The sequence below is a fragment of the Patiria miniata genome, unplaced genomic scaffold (genome assembly GCF_015706575.1).
Source record: "Patiria miniata isolate m_02_andy unplaced genomic scaffold, ASM1570657v1 HiC_scaffold_1, whole genome shotgun sequence".
Classification (NCBI taxonomy): domain Eukaryota; kingdom Metazoa; phylum Echinodermata; class Asteroidea; order Valvatida; family Asterinidae; genus Patiria; species Patiria miniata.
The window spans coordinates 18,729,508-18,746,742 of NW_024037047.1; the positions used below are offsets into that span (position 1 = coordinate 18,729,508).

The window sequence follows — 17,235 nt, forward strand, 5'->3', positions numbered from 1 at the left end:
AAAAACGGTTGGAGAGCAGGAACCGTACAGCCATTGATTGTGTGCAAATCGTCATTTGACAACTTTCGCTTTCGTCGTTGTGTCTGAATGTACATCACCAAAACGCCGAATCGATACATTTAGTTATTTTGAAACTGTTTGATTATTTTTATTCCCACGATGGAGAAAATTGTCTTCATATTATGTTTGCTGTTTTGCGTTATGGGTATCGGTAAGACAATTTCCTGCTCGTCAATTTCTTCTCAACAACAACATGCTCAATTTCTTTAAATTACTTTTTGCTTCTGACTTTTCTGTCATATCTGCCAAAAAAGTGTCATCAGTCTGACTCAGCATGCTCAGGGTGAGTCACTCTCCTGGAAACAGGGCAACTCGTACACGAACCAATTGGTGTGTGAGACAACTCGTACGTGAACCAACTTGTACGCGAGATGTATGCGGGCCAACTCGTAATAATGTGAACTAACTTGTATTTTTGTAGGCAGTGTATATTTTGCCGGAGACGGCAAACCTTTAGTAAACGTTAGTTTGCCGGATATGCACTGAACATGCGCAGTTACTGTTTTTTTGTACTTAAACATTTTCCGGTGACAAGTTTTAGTCTGGCTCCATGCCAAAATTATCGTTGTAACCTCGTATTCACAAGATGGGATTCAGACCATTTTATAATTTCGGACTTTATTTCCCTTTTAAAAAAAATCCTCCAGAGCCACAAATCTGAATAAGAAAATGTAATACTTTGCAAAAAATGTTTGAGACATGTTAAAATAATAAAAGAAGAATATTCTTATTTATTTGGGGATGAGAAAAAAAACCTTTAAAATGTGGCGCGGTCAGAATCGAACCCGAGTCATCCCGCTTACTAGAGCCTTTGCTTAACCACTACACCAAACGTGCTACACAACTTTTGGTGGGAATTTAATACATCTTATAATTCAGCCTATCTTAACCCTAACCCCCTAAGAGTTCATTTGGAGAACAGTACCACATACTACAAAGTACTACAAAAATTATGTATGCAGGTACCCAAATACTAGAAAGTACATGTACTATGAGTGCTGTGCTCACTTATATGCTAAAGTACTGCATACTACAGTTTACTACTAGTAGTATTTTGTAGCGTTAGGTGCGGTTAGGGTTAAAGAGTACAGCGCCCGCTGTTGATATGGATTGCCGCTGGCAAACCTTTAGTAATCGTTAGTTTGCCGTCATTACCTCCGGCAAAATATCCACTATCACTTTTGTACGCCAGCCAAAAAAACAAATCGTACGCCCGCCGAAATTAGCTAATTTAAACAAGTTGAACGATATAGGCCTACCATAGCCAGATTGGACGGAGTCAAGAATCATCGACTACATTATAATTTTATCATCGGCACTTAAGTTTTCAGTTAAATAAGTTTTAGAGTTGGGAGAATTTGTCAAGACGTCCACCTGTACACAATCACCAAAACTTTACCCCAAAACACACCCCAAAATTACTGTATGATTTATTACTGTATGATTCTATGACTGTATGACTATGTTGTTTTTTGCTAATATATAGTCCATCACCATAGTTTACTATTTAAAGGAACTAAATTTTAATTTTGTTTTTCATATGCATAATCAGATAATCCCTAGTTCTGGAACAGAGGCACCCCGTGTGTTCTAGAAGTACTAAAGTACATGTACATAAGCCCTTTTTATTTGTATTGTATTATTTTTCCATCTAATGACACAGCCAAAGCCCTGGAGTGCTACGCCTGCCGAGACTGCCAGCCAGATTTCAAGGACGACAAGACTGGCAAGGTGACCGAAATATGTCCCAAGAATTCCCAAGATCGTCACGACACCCTGCTCAGATGCAGCAAGCACGTTGAGAAAGATGGCAGTAAGTAGTGGCATAAGGGCACCCTCTAGTGGTGGAATAAAAAAAATGTCCATGCACGTTTGGCCCTAATTTGGATTTTTATCTTCGAATATTATTATTGTTTATTTATTAAAACCACATGTAAACAAAAGATGGATGTATAAAATGTATAATTAAATTGCATAGTACAAATGTATTGTACGTAGGAAGTCAAGCATTTGAATTTTTGAAGTTTCGTTGAGCTGACTCCCTATTTAGTATTTAAATTTATTCATATACAATTTATTAAGATTTGAGTTCATTCGTTAATTTAAAGTTCAGCCAAGGTTTAATTGAACCAATTAACCTAACTCCCTATGCGTTTTTGCTAGGATGCAACCTCAATCCTGCAAAATCTTAATGCAATCACTGTCAATATGTTGAGGCAGTGCCAGTGACATCTTGGAGCAGTGCGGAGGATTTCAAGAATAATCTAGACCTAAATTTATGCACGGCTAAGCTGAGCATAAGCAACACAAGGTCTGGCCTGTGACATTGACAGAGCGCATGCTCCAAAATCAGCCATGCATTTTTGCCATGTAGCCTCAATCCTGCAAAATCCTCCATTTTGCAAAGAGGATTTTGGAGTATTTGGGAAGGTTATGATTAATTAATTTCTTCATAAAATGGTGATTGATATAATCCATGAATCATAATGGTTTGATCTATTATTCATTATTCATTTATTAAAATTGTATTCATTTATTCAGAGATCAACCGCGGTTGTTCCACTGTGAAGGATTGCACTGTGTTCGAGACGATCAGCAAGTGCTCCGACGACACCACAGGAAATGCTGACATCATCGAAACGTCCTGTGAAATCTGCTGTGACAGCAACAAGTGCAACTCTGCTACCATGGCAACGTTAAGCCCCGCCCTCTGTATTCTAATTAGCTTATTAATGGCCCTGCACCATGTATAATTCGAATAACTTTTTGAATTTCCCAATTTCTGTTGGTGTTTTGTTTTATTTTCATGCCAAATACCAAAAACTAAAATTGATTGATTTGAAGTAATTTAGTTAAACCAATTCAGTCCGGAAATATTTTGACATTGATTGGACCCAGGCGCGGGATTGTTTTTCACATACCTCGATGCCAGACGGGTTCAGGCCGTCATCTGCGGGTAGCACACCCTGATATATCCGGCCTCACTTGCTGCGAGTGGGTCACTAACGGATATTTTCGACCCCGCTCGTTGCGTGTTTATCCGTCATCTGTTCCGAATACCGCAAAATCTGTGCGTGTATACATGTCATCTGACACGAACTGGTTAAGAGTACATTTCAAAATAATGACCAAATGTTCGCATTATATATATATATATAGTTTACTTCGAAGAGAAAATAAGAGAAAAAGACCAGAAAGTAAATTACAGTCAGACTTTTAGATATTTAATGAACATTGACCATGTTTCATCCAAGCAAATTTTGTACAGCAAGTATATTCTAAGAGCATGGGGCTGGGCAGGTAGTCGGAAATTTGGGACTCTCAGTACTGTGTATGAGAGTCCCAAAACTTAAGGTATTGAAAACATGCAATACAAGAAAATAGAGTGGCACCTGAAACAACCAGTCCAATTTAGTACTGCGTCCATCAACTGTGTAAAAAAAAAAGCAAAAAGGCTTTTCCTAATATTTTACTCCGTGCAGGGTTAATAGACAGGGTTTTGTAGAAAATACTTGAAACTGGGCAGTATTGCATCAGCAAATTATTCTGCTTTCAAGGAACACCCATTTTTCTACTGAAATTGAAATCCACTTTCCTCAGTAAATCATGTTTCCGATGTATATTTGCTACTTTTTTTACCAATTTCAGTGTCTTTCTATTTTTCTAGATGTGTAAATACTATTTATAGAACAGTCATGTTTCTGCGCTATTTGTATATGAGGAGTTGAAAACGTACACAGTTTAAACGTTAGTTTGCTATGAAAGTAGTTCTAAATTCAATATTGGGTTTTCCCTTCAGTACTAAATTATCCATATGAGGCTAAAGTATTCATTTTTCATGACAAAAAGAGGCTGAAAAAAAATTACCTGTATGAGTGATTTTATGTGGATTTGCATAAATGTATGTAAATTTGACCTGTCTGTCAGCATTATCAAATGAAGGGAACAAATTGTTCCCTTAAAAACAGGAATTATGAATAATTTACATCACTGTTATTGCTTTTGCAGAAATTGTTCCTTTCACAAACTCGCCAAATATGCTTCTTAAATTAAGGTTTAAAGACAGCATGGCAGACAATAAAACACAGTGGCACATTTACCTCATTTATAATTTTAACTCCAAAGTGAAGCTTTTAAAGGGTTTTATGAGCGAGGCTTGTAATATGGTTTTATATCAGGTGACTTTTAATATTGTTTTTCTAAATTGGTGTGAAATTAATAATATATAGGAAAAGACACTGAGGCTGTTCAAAAAGGGTTATAACAACTTTTTGCATTCCTGGTTTCTGCAGACATTTTAAATATTTCACTATTTTTTATAAAGTTCATATCAGTTGTTACACAAAATGTACTCTGAAATACTTTTATAAATGTATTGAGGCTTTATCTTTTCTTGATTAATACACAGGGTTTTGCACTCACTTTACCAATGTTCTTTTTTATCGTAGGGCAGTAGAGGCTGTCCCCAAAGTGTCCCTGGTTTCCTGGTTTCTGCAGACATTTTCAATATTTCACTATTTTTTATAAAGTTCATATCAGTTGTTACAAAAAAATGTACTCTGAAATACTTTTACAAATGTATTGAGGCTTTATCTTCTCTTGATTAATACACAGGGTTTTGTACTCACTTTACCAATGTTCTTCTTTATCGTAGGGCAGTAGAGGCTGTCCCCAAGTGTCCCTCTGGAAGGTGTGCAGCATTCTCGTAATTTATGAAACCAAAATTGAAATTCAATTAATTGATGAGCCCAAACATTTTTCTTTCTTGCGTGAAGTTTTTGTTGGATTCGGTTCAGTGGTTTTGAAACAAAGACCATTAATGTAACACCCTCCGGAGGGACATTTTTAGGGTGCACCCTGTACAGTTAAAGTTAATTTCTACGTTTTACAAAGTTGGAATTGCCTCAAACAATGGACCGATCCAGTAAGCACCGCCCCATGGTTTTCTGACCAATCACAGCCGTGATTTATGTCCGACATGCGCGCACAAAATCCGACATGCGTGCACGCGCGTTTGATGCGCGCGGCAGGAAAATGCAGTGTGGTATTGGAGAGGAGCACGTGTTAATTTGCCCACGTGTGCAATGGGAGGGGCTTACTGGATCGGTCCATTGTCTCGAGAATAAACACTACTATAGATCGTATGCGTAGTAGCCATCTTGGAGGGCAGTGCCTTTATTTTGCTAGGATATGCAGCAACATCTTTTGTGCATCATTGTTACTGAATTGAAATAAAATATGCCCTTTATGATGGCAGCTACGCACACGGTCTATTCCTATATTTGTACTCTATTTTTTAAGTTTGTCACGTGCATTGTTGGTTCATTATTTCTTCTAATAGACTTCTGAAAGCTTGTAATATATGTACATGTTTTCCTGTCAATAAACAGAGAAGAGTCAGTCTGACGACTAAGCTTAGCAGCTGGTGTGTCTTTTATCCGGATTCGTCATATTGTATATTACAGTGGCCAGGAACACCTTTATAACAAGTTCCGTTTCAAAATTACAATATTATACCAGGTACATTGTTCCTTGTATTATGGCAAACAAATATCATCTTTTCGGTATACAAAAAGCAGAAAAGTAGAATGTACAGTTGTCAAAAATGTTCGATCCACTAATTTCTGAAAGGAAAAAGCAGACGGCCACTTTTCGACCGCCAGGTCTGCTGTTCAGGTGGCAGGAAAGTTAAGAAGAAGCATTCATCTTCGCAAAAACATTCATTCTGCTTTTCAGGTAACAGAAAAGTAAAAACATTTATTGTACATGTATGTTCAAATACGTAAAATCTGCTCTTCCGCTAGTTCGTTTGATAACAGAAAAGCAGATAGCCACCATTCGTTCTCCATACTTGGGACCTAAACATTTCCGAATTCAATTAGAACGGCAAAATGTGCATGTGCGCGCTTTCCTCTTTATTCAGTATCTACGCTCCCAGACATGCAGCTCTGATTGGCTGTTGCCGTGCGGAAGCTTCCCGCGCGCGCCGAGTGTGGCGCGAAATTCAGGGCATGCAACTGAACAGGTGGACACATGCGATATGTCTGCCTGCCACTTGTCTTCAACATCTTTCAGTACTCGGGTTTTTGTTACAATGCAGTGCTGTCTCTTCCAACGTTCATTCTTTTGTTCTGTCCACCATTGTTTTCCCGGACGCCGATAAGTACGCATGCGTATAACACCTTCCTCCGTTTTAGTAAACAGCTTTTAAAACTGTGCGTTCTCAATTTAAGGAGATTCGAATCCCAGTGACTTGATCGTCTGTAAACGTCTTAGCGCCATTCCGAATTGAGAACGCATCGTGTGTGCATCGCCTGGCCATAACGCTTCCAGATTATTTTGAACGTGGTCTGCTATTTCCCCGGCACCGCTAGAATTCCACTACATTTCCTGGACCAAATCAACATGAAGCCCGCTGTCGTGTGCTTTCTTCTGATCGTGTTGGTTAAAGAAGGTAAACCTTGACTTTTCAGACTTCAATAATTGCATGCAACTTAAAGCTTTAAAAGCTTTCAAGGCATACATGATCATGACGATCATTTTCTCTTTATGCAGTTTGTTCGTTTCCAATAATAAAACCACCCAAAATCCAAAGAAGAATGTTCAAAACCCTCACCTGGATATTCTAATTTCCCGACAAAACAATGAAAAACCTAGCGTGAGCATCATCCGTCGTTCAACGGAGCCGGCTGGCTCCGTACTCAACGTCTATGAGCATACGATATGCAGATTGTTGATTGGTCAGCCATGTTTTTATAATAACTGCTTACCGAGGACCCGATAGAAGGCGCCCGCTGAATGGTTAGAATCTTGAGGTCAAGACGCAGTCTTGTTTTGCTTATTTAATCGCCGAACCTGCTCGCATATTTATCGACCCTTGATAGTGCAAGGGGATATTACAATATGAAAAAAATGGATGGATTTGGAGAGTTAGTATTTTATTCCAAATATAATTGTTGCACTGACTTGTTTGAAGTTTTGTTCCCTAATCCGTACTTGTGATGAAAAGGAGCAATTTACAGACATCGGGAAATTGTAGGGGCAGGGACTGTACTAACTGGTAAATTTGGTGCACTATTTAAAAGAAAACGGTATTTTTTTAATTCATACAAAATACCACTTTTCTTGAAAATGACAGCGCACCAGGTGTCATGACTTACAGGATGCTTTAGATTGTCATTCACTAACGGTCCATCCAGTAAAGCATTTCATAATCATTTTGTGTTTCGATATCTGCAAATGTTGTATATTGACTTGATGTTCATTTTGTGATAACGTTGGAGGTGTATTTTTTGTGTTAATTCTGTCTTAGGTTTTGCTGCCTCATCCTTGGCATGCTACTCCTGCAGCAACTGTGCCCTGAGCCCTGAGGACCTCCAGGGCGTAGTGAGACTAGACACGGAACAATGTGACGACGCATTGTTTTTAGATTTCACAGGATTATCGGAACCACGATGTGTAAAAGAAGTCGAAAGGGATGGAAGTAAGTGAGGGGAAAAACCCGAATAATTTCATGCAGCAACTGCTCACTGGCTATAAAAAGACAACTTTCACTTCTGAAACAAAATTATTACAAGAGAAATCGAGCAATAGACCTGTTTTTTTTGTTTTTTTGTTCTGAAAATGTTTACTTTGAACGGAGGCCGCATACTATAATGCCTGTGAAATGAGAGTCTGATTCCTTTACGGGGACCATGCTATTGGTCCAAATTTTTCTTGGGAACAATAATTGTTTCAGCTTTCTATACTCCTCTTAAATGTGTGATAAGTATTTTGAAATCCTTTTTTTTTTTTTGGTTAATTTGTTATTGAGAAGTGCACTTTTAGACATTTAAAATTTCCATGCTTTTCCGGACAACTAAGGGCGCGGTTCCTGTGATGTCATTTTAGGAAGCCACTGTTCAGTTTGTGGGTTTTCTGTTGAAATTGTGAACCCAAAAATTTGCTCAGTGAAAACATTTGTGAGATAAGTGTGCTCATTGGCTTACTGCCACGTACTGACACAACGAATCACCAAAGAAAAAAATTTGTAACAGCAAAGTATTCAAAATTCCAGCAACAGTTTGGTGCAGAAATAGCTGTAACATTGAGGTTTCGGCCTGAAATGACATGACGACAATTTTGCTTATGAAAATGGAAATTTGCATCAGCATAAAAACCAAAAAGGCACCAGAACACCCTTGAAAATGGCAAAACAAAAATTGAAAATATGGTTAAATGATACACAAAGGTGCATTTTTAAGGACCGCACAAACAATTTACCTTCCATGGGCCTTCAAAGTAAAAATTAATATACAATCTTTCTTCTTTTTTATGTTTTGTTTGGTCTTACAGCTGTCAACAGGTATTGTAGCAGGAAGGGCATGTGCAAAGGAATATATCTGGATGAGTGCTCATCCCCGGACGAAATCAGTTGCCGCATCTGTTGCTCTTCTAATATGTGCAACAGCGCCCTCACGCTGCAGGTGACGTCCATGTCATTTCTTCTGGCCGTTTTCCTGGCCGCATCATTGACTTCTGGCATCTAACATACATTGAATTGAGTTTTTGGCGCTGTTCTTTTTGAACGACAAAATGTCTGTCTTAAATTGATAATTGTTAATATATTTTGGCAAATTATTTGAACTTTTCTTCCAATAATAATATAACACCAGATGTAAACATACAAGTTATTCAAGGTGGTATTTTGATAGAACTATACAATATTATAAACAAGACGCGTGCTGAACTGAAAATTATAAATTATATTATTCAAATTGTATAAATTAATATGCTGTTTTTCCTATAGTCTATTAAGAACACACCATTAACGTACATGGGCGTCGCGAGAGGGAGCAAGGGGGCGCTTGCCCCCCCCCCCCTCCCCAACCCGGAAAAGCCACCCAAAAAAAAGAAAAAAGAGGCGCGAAGTCACAGTGGTGTAAATTTAATGAGTTGGGGGGGGGACAAAATGTCCCTGCCCCCTGATAAATCGAGAATATGTTGAGAAATACAGGAATTTTTTGGGGAAAATATGTTTTGCCCCCTCTAGAAAAAAATCCTGGCGATGCCTATGTTAACGTACGTTTATGCATTCAAGTGTGTTTACGTAAACCTGTCGCAAATATTGTTTTTAGTTAACCTGCAAACTCTGCTGATAGCCTGAGTATAGTTATTACATTCTCATGTTCTTTTGTGTCTCTGAAGAATATTCTTGTGATTAATTTGATAACAAAAGTATTTTATTGAGGCGTATGAGATGTTTGCAAATAGACGTGATTTTGAACTTTGCTCTGATACTTGAAGTAGCGCATGAAGTAGCGTAGGGCATGCACAAGAACATGACTTGGGAAAAAAACAAACAACTTTGCATCCCTCTCTGTTTATTTCTTGTCAATTTATCAAAAAGAAAATATACAACCATGAATATCAATATTCATAATATTTGTAATATTAAATCATTCAAAATTCAAATGCGTACTGGAAGATAATATGAAATTAATTTCAATACTGGCATTACTCAGCAGTTTGATCTCCAATTTTGTTATGTATCAAGGGCGGATCCAGAACACACTTTTTTAATGGGGGATGGAAGGGCCAAACAAATTTGGGTCCAACATTATACTGCGTGGGGTTCGGGACCCCGAATTTTTTTTTTGGGGGGGGGGGATTCTGGATGCTCTGTGGTGCGATCTGAGGCAAGTTCTGACCACTTTAACCATTGTTTTTTTATGAAAAGATGGTGGTGTACGCAGTGCCTGCCTTTTTTGCGACGTCACTTTTGGGACGCCAAATTTGGGAATCTTTCCAAAAATATAAGTAAAAAGTGATGCACAATACATCAAAGTGGCAAAAGAGGCGTAAAATAATAGAAAAAGTTCTCTTTTTTTTGGTCCAGTAAATTTTCCTTTAACAATAATAAACTTTCCCCTCCAGATCCAAACCTTCTCCAACACCACATTCCTCAATCACTTTTCGTGCACGTCATCTTAAAAATTATGGAATTAAAATTAAATGGGGGAGACTGGGGTCCTTATAGGATGTTTTTGTTTTGGTAGTATAGATGCCACAAAACATAATGCCCGACTTTTGCAAATACAAATCATTGCGAACAACAAGGTTTTATACTTTATTCCAAATTCCATGAATGTTTACTTTGAAAGAAAACAAATTATTAACGCAAGGTTGCGCCCCCCCCCCCCCCCCATTCAGTCACCGACTATTATAGAAGTAGAATGCTATACAAAAAAACCCTAAATTTATTCTCAAATTGCCTTTAGGATGAAGGAGAATGATCGTATAGATTTCAAAACTTCCCGGGGCTTGCATGCCCCCTAAACCCCCTTGCATGCCCCTGCCCCCCCCCCCCCCATTCACTCCTCCCCCAAGAACATACCATCGCAGTGTCTTCATGAATAATTAAGTAAACATGTTTCTGGAAATTCCGGGGGGGGGGGGGCGCTGAACCTTACACACCTACTTAACAGCTTACTTCCTCCATCTATGACAGAATACTGGCCAAGCACACCAGTGAAGTTCACTGTCATTAATGTCGCCATTGTCAGCGGACGATATATATGGTGGCTTTAAAGGGACATCGCACATATATATTGACGCCACTATTGACGCCAATATTCACGACATGGCCTCTATGTAGCAAATATTGACTCGCCAATATTGACGCCAATATTCACGACATGGTCTCCATGTCGCAAATATTGACGCCAATATTCACGACAGGCCCAAGTTGTAAACCCACTCATGCGTGAATTAGTGACATTAGTCTTCTATATAAATTTTTCTAAGTTTTTACCTATGACCGCCACAAAATTATTTCATGAATTTTCACCTTTGTACGAGTGTTCCGAGTTCTACTAGTCCACGCGTATTGTAGCTTGACATTTCCATGACATCCCACGTCATGAGCCTAGAAAGCTGGACATTTTTTTCGAAAGTGATCGTGAGAGGCCTTTAGTTTCTCTTTCACGTCATGCGATTTTTCAGTTTCCATAAATTGAGATGCTGTTAATAATTTTACAAAGGCCTTTTGCGATGGTGGTTTTTAAAGAAATCAATGAACCAAAAATATTTTTAACAACTCCGACTTTAACACGTAATTTTCCTATTCGAGGGGTCCACGCGCCGCGTCACCAGGGGTCAACTTTCAGGCTCCATTATATTCCTGTACATGATTGCAAATATCCGAAAACCTCAATCAATGGAATTTCACATATATCGAGCATTTCTCACAATAGGCCGGTGTCATATGAAATACGGACCTATATTAATTGTTAAGTTCCCCCCCCCCCATAACCGGGCGTCACGATCAATCATGGCTGTGTACTGTGCACATGCGCAATATGCCAAGACGGCTGTTTTGCGTATATCCAATTTGCACACAACACCTGTTGTTTCGAAACACGGGGAATCCCCTTCAGCACGCAACATCACATAATCCGCCACGTGGGTGATCAATATGCTAATTTCAAAGCCTTTGACCAATCAGAGCCAAGAGGCGTGGCCCGTTCTTACCATTGTCTCCCACCCATTGGTTAGACAATATTTTGTCACGCCACAAAATAATTTCTTTACAATCTGTTTTAATTTACACAAAAGCATAATTAATTACTTGCGCCTGTCCACTTTTTGGCGTGTCTTAAAAAAAATATCATTGCATTCCCAGAATAAGTGAAAAATCAACAAAACCTTAAAGTGCTTGGGTGGATTGGGGCGCTCGGCAGTGAGTAAAAAGTAGGGTTTTTTTTAATATAGGGCCCAAGTATTTTAAAAATGAAAACTTACTGCAGAAAGCGACGCACAACAAAACAAAATGGCTCAAGAAATGTTAATGAAATAATCATGGACGTCGCGAGGGGGCCCCCTGGAAAACCAGAAAAAAGAGGGGAAAACAAAAAGGAAAATATTGCTGTTAATTTGATGGGGGGGGGGGGGGGAAAATGCTCCCCTGCTCACGCTCGGAAAAATGATAAATTGAGAATATAATGAAAAAAGTTAAGGAATTTTGGGGGAAAATTTACTTTGTCCCCCCCCCCCCCCCCGGAAAAATCCTGGCGACGCCTATGGAAATAATAAGTAAAATGCCCCATACTTATTTCCAAATTTTCTCACTACCTCCACTTTTTGAACGTCATCTTCAAAATGATGCGATTTTATATTAAATGGGCGTGGTTATATAGGGCTGGGGTAAACTCAGGATGTATTTATAAATTATAACAAGATGCAACCAAAATAATATCCGACTTTTACTACATAGCATGCAAAAAAACAAGATCATTGTAAAATATTTAATTCCAAATGTCATGAATGACGGTGTACACTTTGAAAAGAAAAAAACACATTCATAGTTGAGAAAATTATCCAAATGTCTTCATGAATAAGTAATGAGTGTTCCCGGAAATTCCCGGGATGAGCAATCGACCTAGCTACGCAGCCAAAGTAAGTTCATTGTGAAGGAATGCCGCTATAGATAGCGGACGGTCCTTCATTTTCTTGGCGATTTTCACAGCTTCAAAACGACGCAATCCCACTTCGAAATCTCAGTCCTCAGTAATTTTCTTGACAGCCTGGGAGGTTAAATTTCACCCGTTGATCAGAGACTCTTTGAGGATCATTTGTCAAGATGAAGGCGGTGTTTTTCGCAGTTGTTCTGGCCGTGTTTTTAACACGAGGTAGGTCATTTAAGTTTTTCTTTGTGAAAACTCCAACCATGACTCAACATCTGTGCAACTGCACTTTAATTGTAGCGCTCAAACGAAAAAGTGTGCAGTACATATGGGAATAGGGAGTGGCTGAGAATTGTAATTATATATCTGAGGATGAAATTGAAATATATGTCTGTAGTAGCTTGAGTAACTCCAGCTGACATGCTCATATTCATTCACATGTGAATGAATATGAGCATGTCAGCTGGAGTTACTCAAGCTATGTCTGTAGCATCTTGTTTCTAAAATATTTAAACAGATTTAACATAGGCGTAGCCAGCGGGGTGCAGGGGGGTGGGTAAGGGGGGTATTTTTTAAAGACTGCCCTTTTCCATTCCAATACCCTTTTTTCACCAGCGTTTACCCCCCCCCCCCAATATTTTGTAAAGAGTACCCTTTTTTTAAGAAGTTGTCTTTTTTTCTGAACAAGTGCCCTTTTAAAAAAGAAGTAAACTTGTGCCTTTTTTGTGACATCGGCCGTTCCTGGTGCCGTTTTAAACAGCGCCCCCATCCGTGAGAAAAAAATGTGTCTACATTTCACCACGGATGTGCAAGTGCCCTTTTCAAAAAATGTTGCCCCCCAAATCAAAATTAAAATCCTAAAATTAAAAATTTCAAAATGAAAGTATAAAGTCCCAAATAACTCTGAAACTTAGTAATCCCCTTCCATAATTACAAAAACGTTGGTGTGTCTTTGACCATGCACACCATGTGCAAAAAACAACAGATTGAAACTGCCAAACTATCATGAAATATCCTACCTGATTGAAAGTAAATGATAGGATCAACCATCCTGTAAAATCACTGCACTCTATATGCTGTAATTTTCGAGAAAAGAGAAATTACCATCATTTCACGGGAATAAACCAAACCATTGCACTTTCAATGGAGAAAAATGAAGATGTACTTTCCAAGTTTTCTCAAAAATTATAACATGAGTTGAAATTTTTAAAGTTATTTTTAATAACCTGCTTTAGATTTATTGTTCCTTATTAAATTGGCAAAAACACATACTTTTTTGTGCAAATGATGTCAATTACCTTTTAATATACATGTACTTTCGAATCAAATCTAAAGTCAATGGTGTGACTAATTCTCAAAGCTCAATTTGAATTGCATTTTAGATATTTAATTTTTTTTTACATCTTTGTTTGTTTGTGAAGCTTCTGCATTGGATTGCTACTCCTGTAATGACTGCGGACTATCTGGCGTGTTCTCCATCTTTGAAAGTAAGACCACATGCCCTAATAGCGTCTTGGGGTTTCTGACTGAGCCTAGATGTGTCAAAGAAGTTGCCTCTGATGGAAGTAAGTATACCCATCAATAACCAACAATACTCCCCCCCCAAAAAAAATTAATTAATAAAAGAAAAAATAATTTTAAGAAAAAAAAAAAGCCTATCGTGGAATTCTTTTAAAAACAATTACTCAAGAATATTCTTGTAATTTGTCACAAAGTAAAAAAGAAAAGTGGGCAGGACGTCCTATTAATTTTAAAAGGCTTGCAATTATTTTTCTACTTTTCTATTATTTGGTTTCTTGCAAATTTGAAAAAGGACTTGGGGGCAGGGCTAAGGATCAAGGCCATCCATCAATGTTTTTTTTTAAATAAATTAATAAGAAGTTTTCAAAAGAAATCGCATGAAATTTGTAATAACCATTGAATTGCCAATGTAGTTGGAGGACAAATGTTGATAATGCGATATGTATTTTTTTCCTTGACAGCCGTGAAACGATACTGCGGCACTGCAACAACATGCGGCGCAGCACAGCTTCTTGTTAGGTGTGACAGCGCCACCGAAACCAACTGCATCATCTGCTGCAGCACAGACACCTGCAACAACGCCCTCACTGTCAAGGGTACCTGGCTGGCTGTTGCGTTGGCCTTAGCTGCAGCCTTCTTTGCTGCACGTTCCTAAACGATGAGTATTCATGAGCACTACTCATGAATATGCATAAGCACTAAATCATAAATATTCATAAGCACTTGTTCTCGCCAAAGTTTGGGCTTTACATTTAACAACTTTCTATGGCTTCAACTGCATATATCTAAACAATTTTATAATGGCTTTTTAGAAAGTGAAAGTTTTACCATGCAGAGTCTTTTACCGCTTCTTAAAGTTTTGATAGAGTCGCTCATTTTTAGCGTACAAAGAGTTTATTTTCAAAACGCCTTACATTCATTTGAAAAAAAAGCATACTTTATAGCAATAAGTTCAGCTGTTTCAAAAGAACAATTCTCACTTCATTGTATTCTTAAATTTTGTGCAGAAAAAAAAGAAAGAAAAAAACCCCCTAGCCTTTGAAACTGAATTTGGGTAACCAGGAAAGAGCGAGATTATAAAAGGCTAAGAGAATGGTGTGTGTCACGTTTTGGAAGCAAACTCTTCATATATTTAGGCTGCCAAGTTGAGTGTTAGTTGGGTGATTAAGTGGCTTAATTTTTTGTACTTTTTCTAAAATAATGTGAACTACAAATTCATTTAGTGCCATATTTGGATTGTGGCTCCAGTTGCTAATTTGTCTTTCGCAAAATCTTGTAGCTCATCAATAATGTTTTTACTTTAAATTTTGAATTCTTTTCTATTGAGATTTTTATTCTGCATTGTAATCTGTTATATTTTCTCCTCTGATCACAGTAGTGTAAAAACAGGGAAAAAATTGTGTACAATTGTGATCCTCTGTTTTGTAGGTTGAAGACTTTTCACAAAACTGCATAATCATTTGTACAATATTCAGAATCGTTAAGCTTGTAATTGTGCAAACAGTTCTTTATAATGAAAACTGCCAATACAATAGAACCAATAGCATAGCGAGGGGAGGGGCTTTAACACCCCCTCTCCACGACCCAAAGAAAAACCAGAAAAATATGCACCCAAAATGCTCTACACACATGACTGGTTTGCATAGGGCATGTTGTACTTGGACACGGCTGAAAAAAAATTGGGAACAAAATTGGTTAAACTTCCTTTCCTATGACCCATGACTTGTTTACGCAGAGCATGCTGTATGTGAACATGCATGGCTTAACATTTTTTGGGAAAAACTCCCCCGCCATGAGAAATGTCTCACTACTCCACTGAGAGGAACAACAGGGCCAACAACTGAGGTTTTTTATGAAAGTGAATGACTGTAAAGTCTAGCAATGCCTATTGAAAACTGCTCTCCTCTGTTTAGCGGAGTCAAAGCAAAAAGGCAGCTTTTGTTAAATGCTAAAAGGCTAAAGATTTTGATTTGAAATGAGAGGCACGCTAGGTAGAGCTCTAACATTAAGGACTATAAACCATCTATGGAAGCGTGGGCTGATAACATGAATACCTGTTCCTTCCATTGGCTATTAGATTAGATTAGATTAGATTTCTTTATTGTCATGCTCAAAATTACATGAAACTTCATTTCCCAGTGTACAATTAAAAATATGTGTACATCCAATAATTAAAAAAATACACAAAACATGACAAGACCAAAATATATCATAACATGTACATTGTACATGTACAAAACACAGTTACTACTATACAATCATAAAAACTCTAGGAGCAGTAAAGTAGGATTTCGGACTGTGAAATGAGGAAGGAAATGAGGAAGAATAGGACGGGACAGGATGGAAACAGCTGGGTCTGGCAATGTGCAAAATGTATAGGGCAGGGTATGATTGAGGGGTAGAGGGGGGTGAGAAGGGAAAAGGGGGGGGGGGGGAGAGCATGGAAAGAGTGGGTAGGATAAGGGAAACATTGGAACATAGGGTAGTGTAGGGAGGGGCAGGGCTGAGTAAAGTTGGGTGATCCTAAGTGTTGAAAAGAGGCTAAAATTTAGCAAATATTATTTCCATATTCCGTATCTTCCAATTATCTGTTGCAATACTCGCATGAACTGCTCTGCAAAAACTGAGTCTGATGCGGCGAAACTGATATTTAAATTAATCATAGGAGTGAAAAAGGCATTAAGGAAATTTTTTTTTGGGGGGGGGGACACTTAACTGTTAGGGATGTTGATTTTGTCATTTTTTTTATTTTGGCCATTGGAATCCAAGTCCTTGGAAAAACAAAACAGCTTAAAAAAAAGAAAAGAATATGCTGTTGTCAAAAAGGCAAATTAATGTTTGTCTTCTAAATTTCTTTATATGACATTTACAAAATAGGTATTTAATAGTCTAAATAAATAACGGAACAGACCCAATAAACAATAGAAATCTGGATTAATTCCAGATCTGCCATTTTTTAACTGCCAATTTCTTGAATGCTCATCAGACTGTTTTTACAGAGCAGGTCAAGTGTAATGCCTTAAGTCTTTTTATTTCCTATATCTTTTGAATGTACTCTTTTAAATAAAGCATCGGAAAAATGTACGATTAATGGAGTGAAGTTTGTTTTTGTCCTATGTATATTTATAAGTTGTATTTTGAAAAAAGTGTTTGTTCTTTCAATTAGAAGAACATTCTTTTTTTCTTTGATGGCCAAAATACTTCATATCTT

The 17,235-nt window shown here is 37.9% G+C and overlaps 3 protein-coding genes across 3 annotated transcripts; all 3 read left to right on the forward strand.

Moving 5' to 3' along the window:
- Positions 1-33: 33 nt before the first annotated feature.
- LOC119724543 lies at positions 34-5,473 on the forward strand. The gene is made up of 3 exons (XM_038195646.1): positions 34-211; positions 1,724-1,873; positions 2,602-5,473. Exons 1-3 carry the CDS (start codon positions 160-162, stop codon positions 2,811-2,813), a joined length of 414 nt encoding a protein of 137 aa, XP_038051574.1. The 5' UTR covers positions 34-159; the 3' UTR covers positions 2,814-5,473.
- Positions 5,474-6,234: 761 nt separating this feature from the next.
- LOC119724553 lies at positions 6,235-10,082 on the forward strand. Its single transcript, XM_038195657.1, has 3 exons — positions 6,235-6,514; positions 7,373-7,543; positions 8,395-10,082. The coding sequence occupies exons 1-3, from the start codon at positions 6,466-6,468 to the stop codon at positions 8,586-8,588; spliced, it is 414 nt and encodes a 137-aa protein (XP_038051585.1). The 5' UTR covers positions 6,235-6,465; the 3' UTR covers positions 8,589-10,082.
- A 2,393-nt stretch (positions 10,083-12,475) lies between these two features.
- Positions 12,476-17,119, forward strand: LOC119724563. The gene is made up of 3 exons (XM_038195669.1): positions 12,476-12,728; positions 13,925-14,068; positions 14,486-17,119. Exons 1-3 carry the CDS (start codon positions 12,680-12,682, stop codon positions 14,677-14,679), a joined length of 387 nt encoding a protein of 128 aa, XP_038051597.1. The 5' UTR covers positions 12,476-12,679; the 3' UTR covers positions 14,680-17,119.
- Positions 17,120-17,235: the final 116 nt, after the last annotated feature.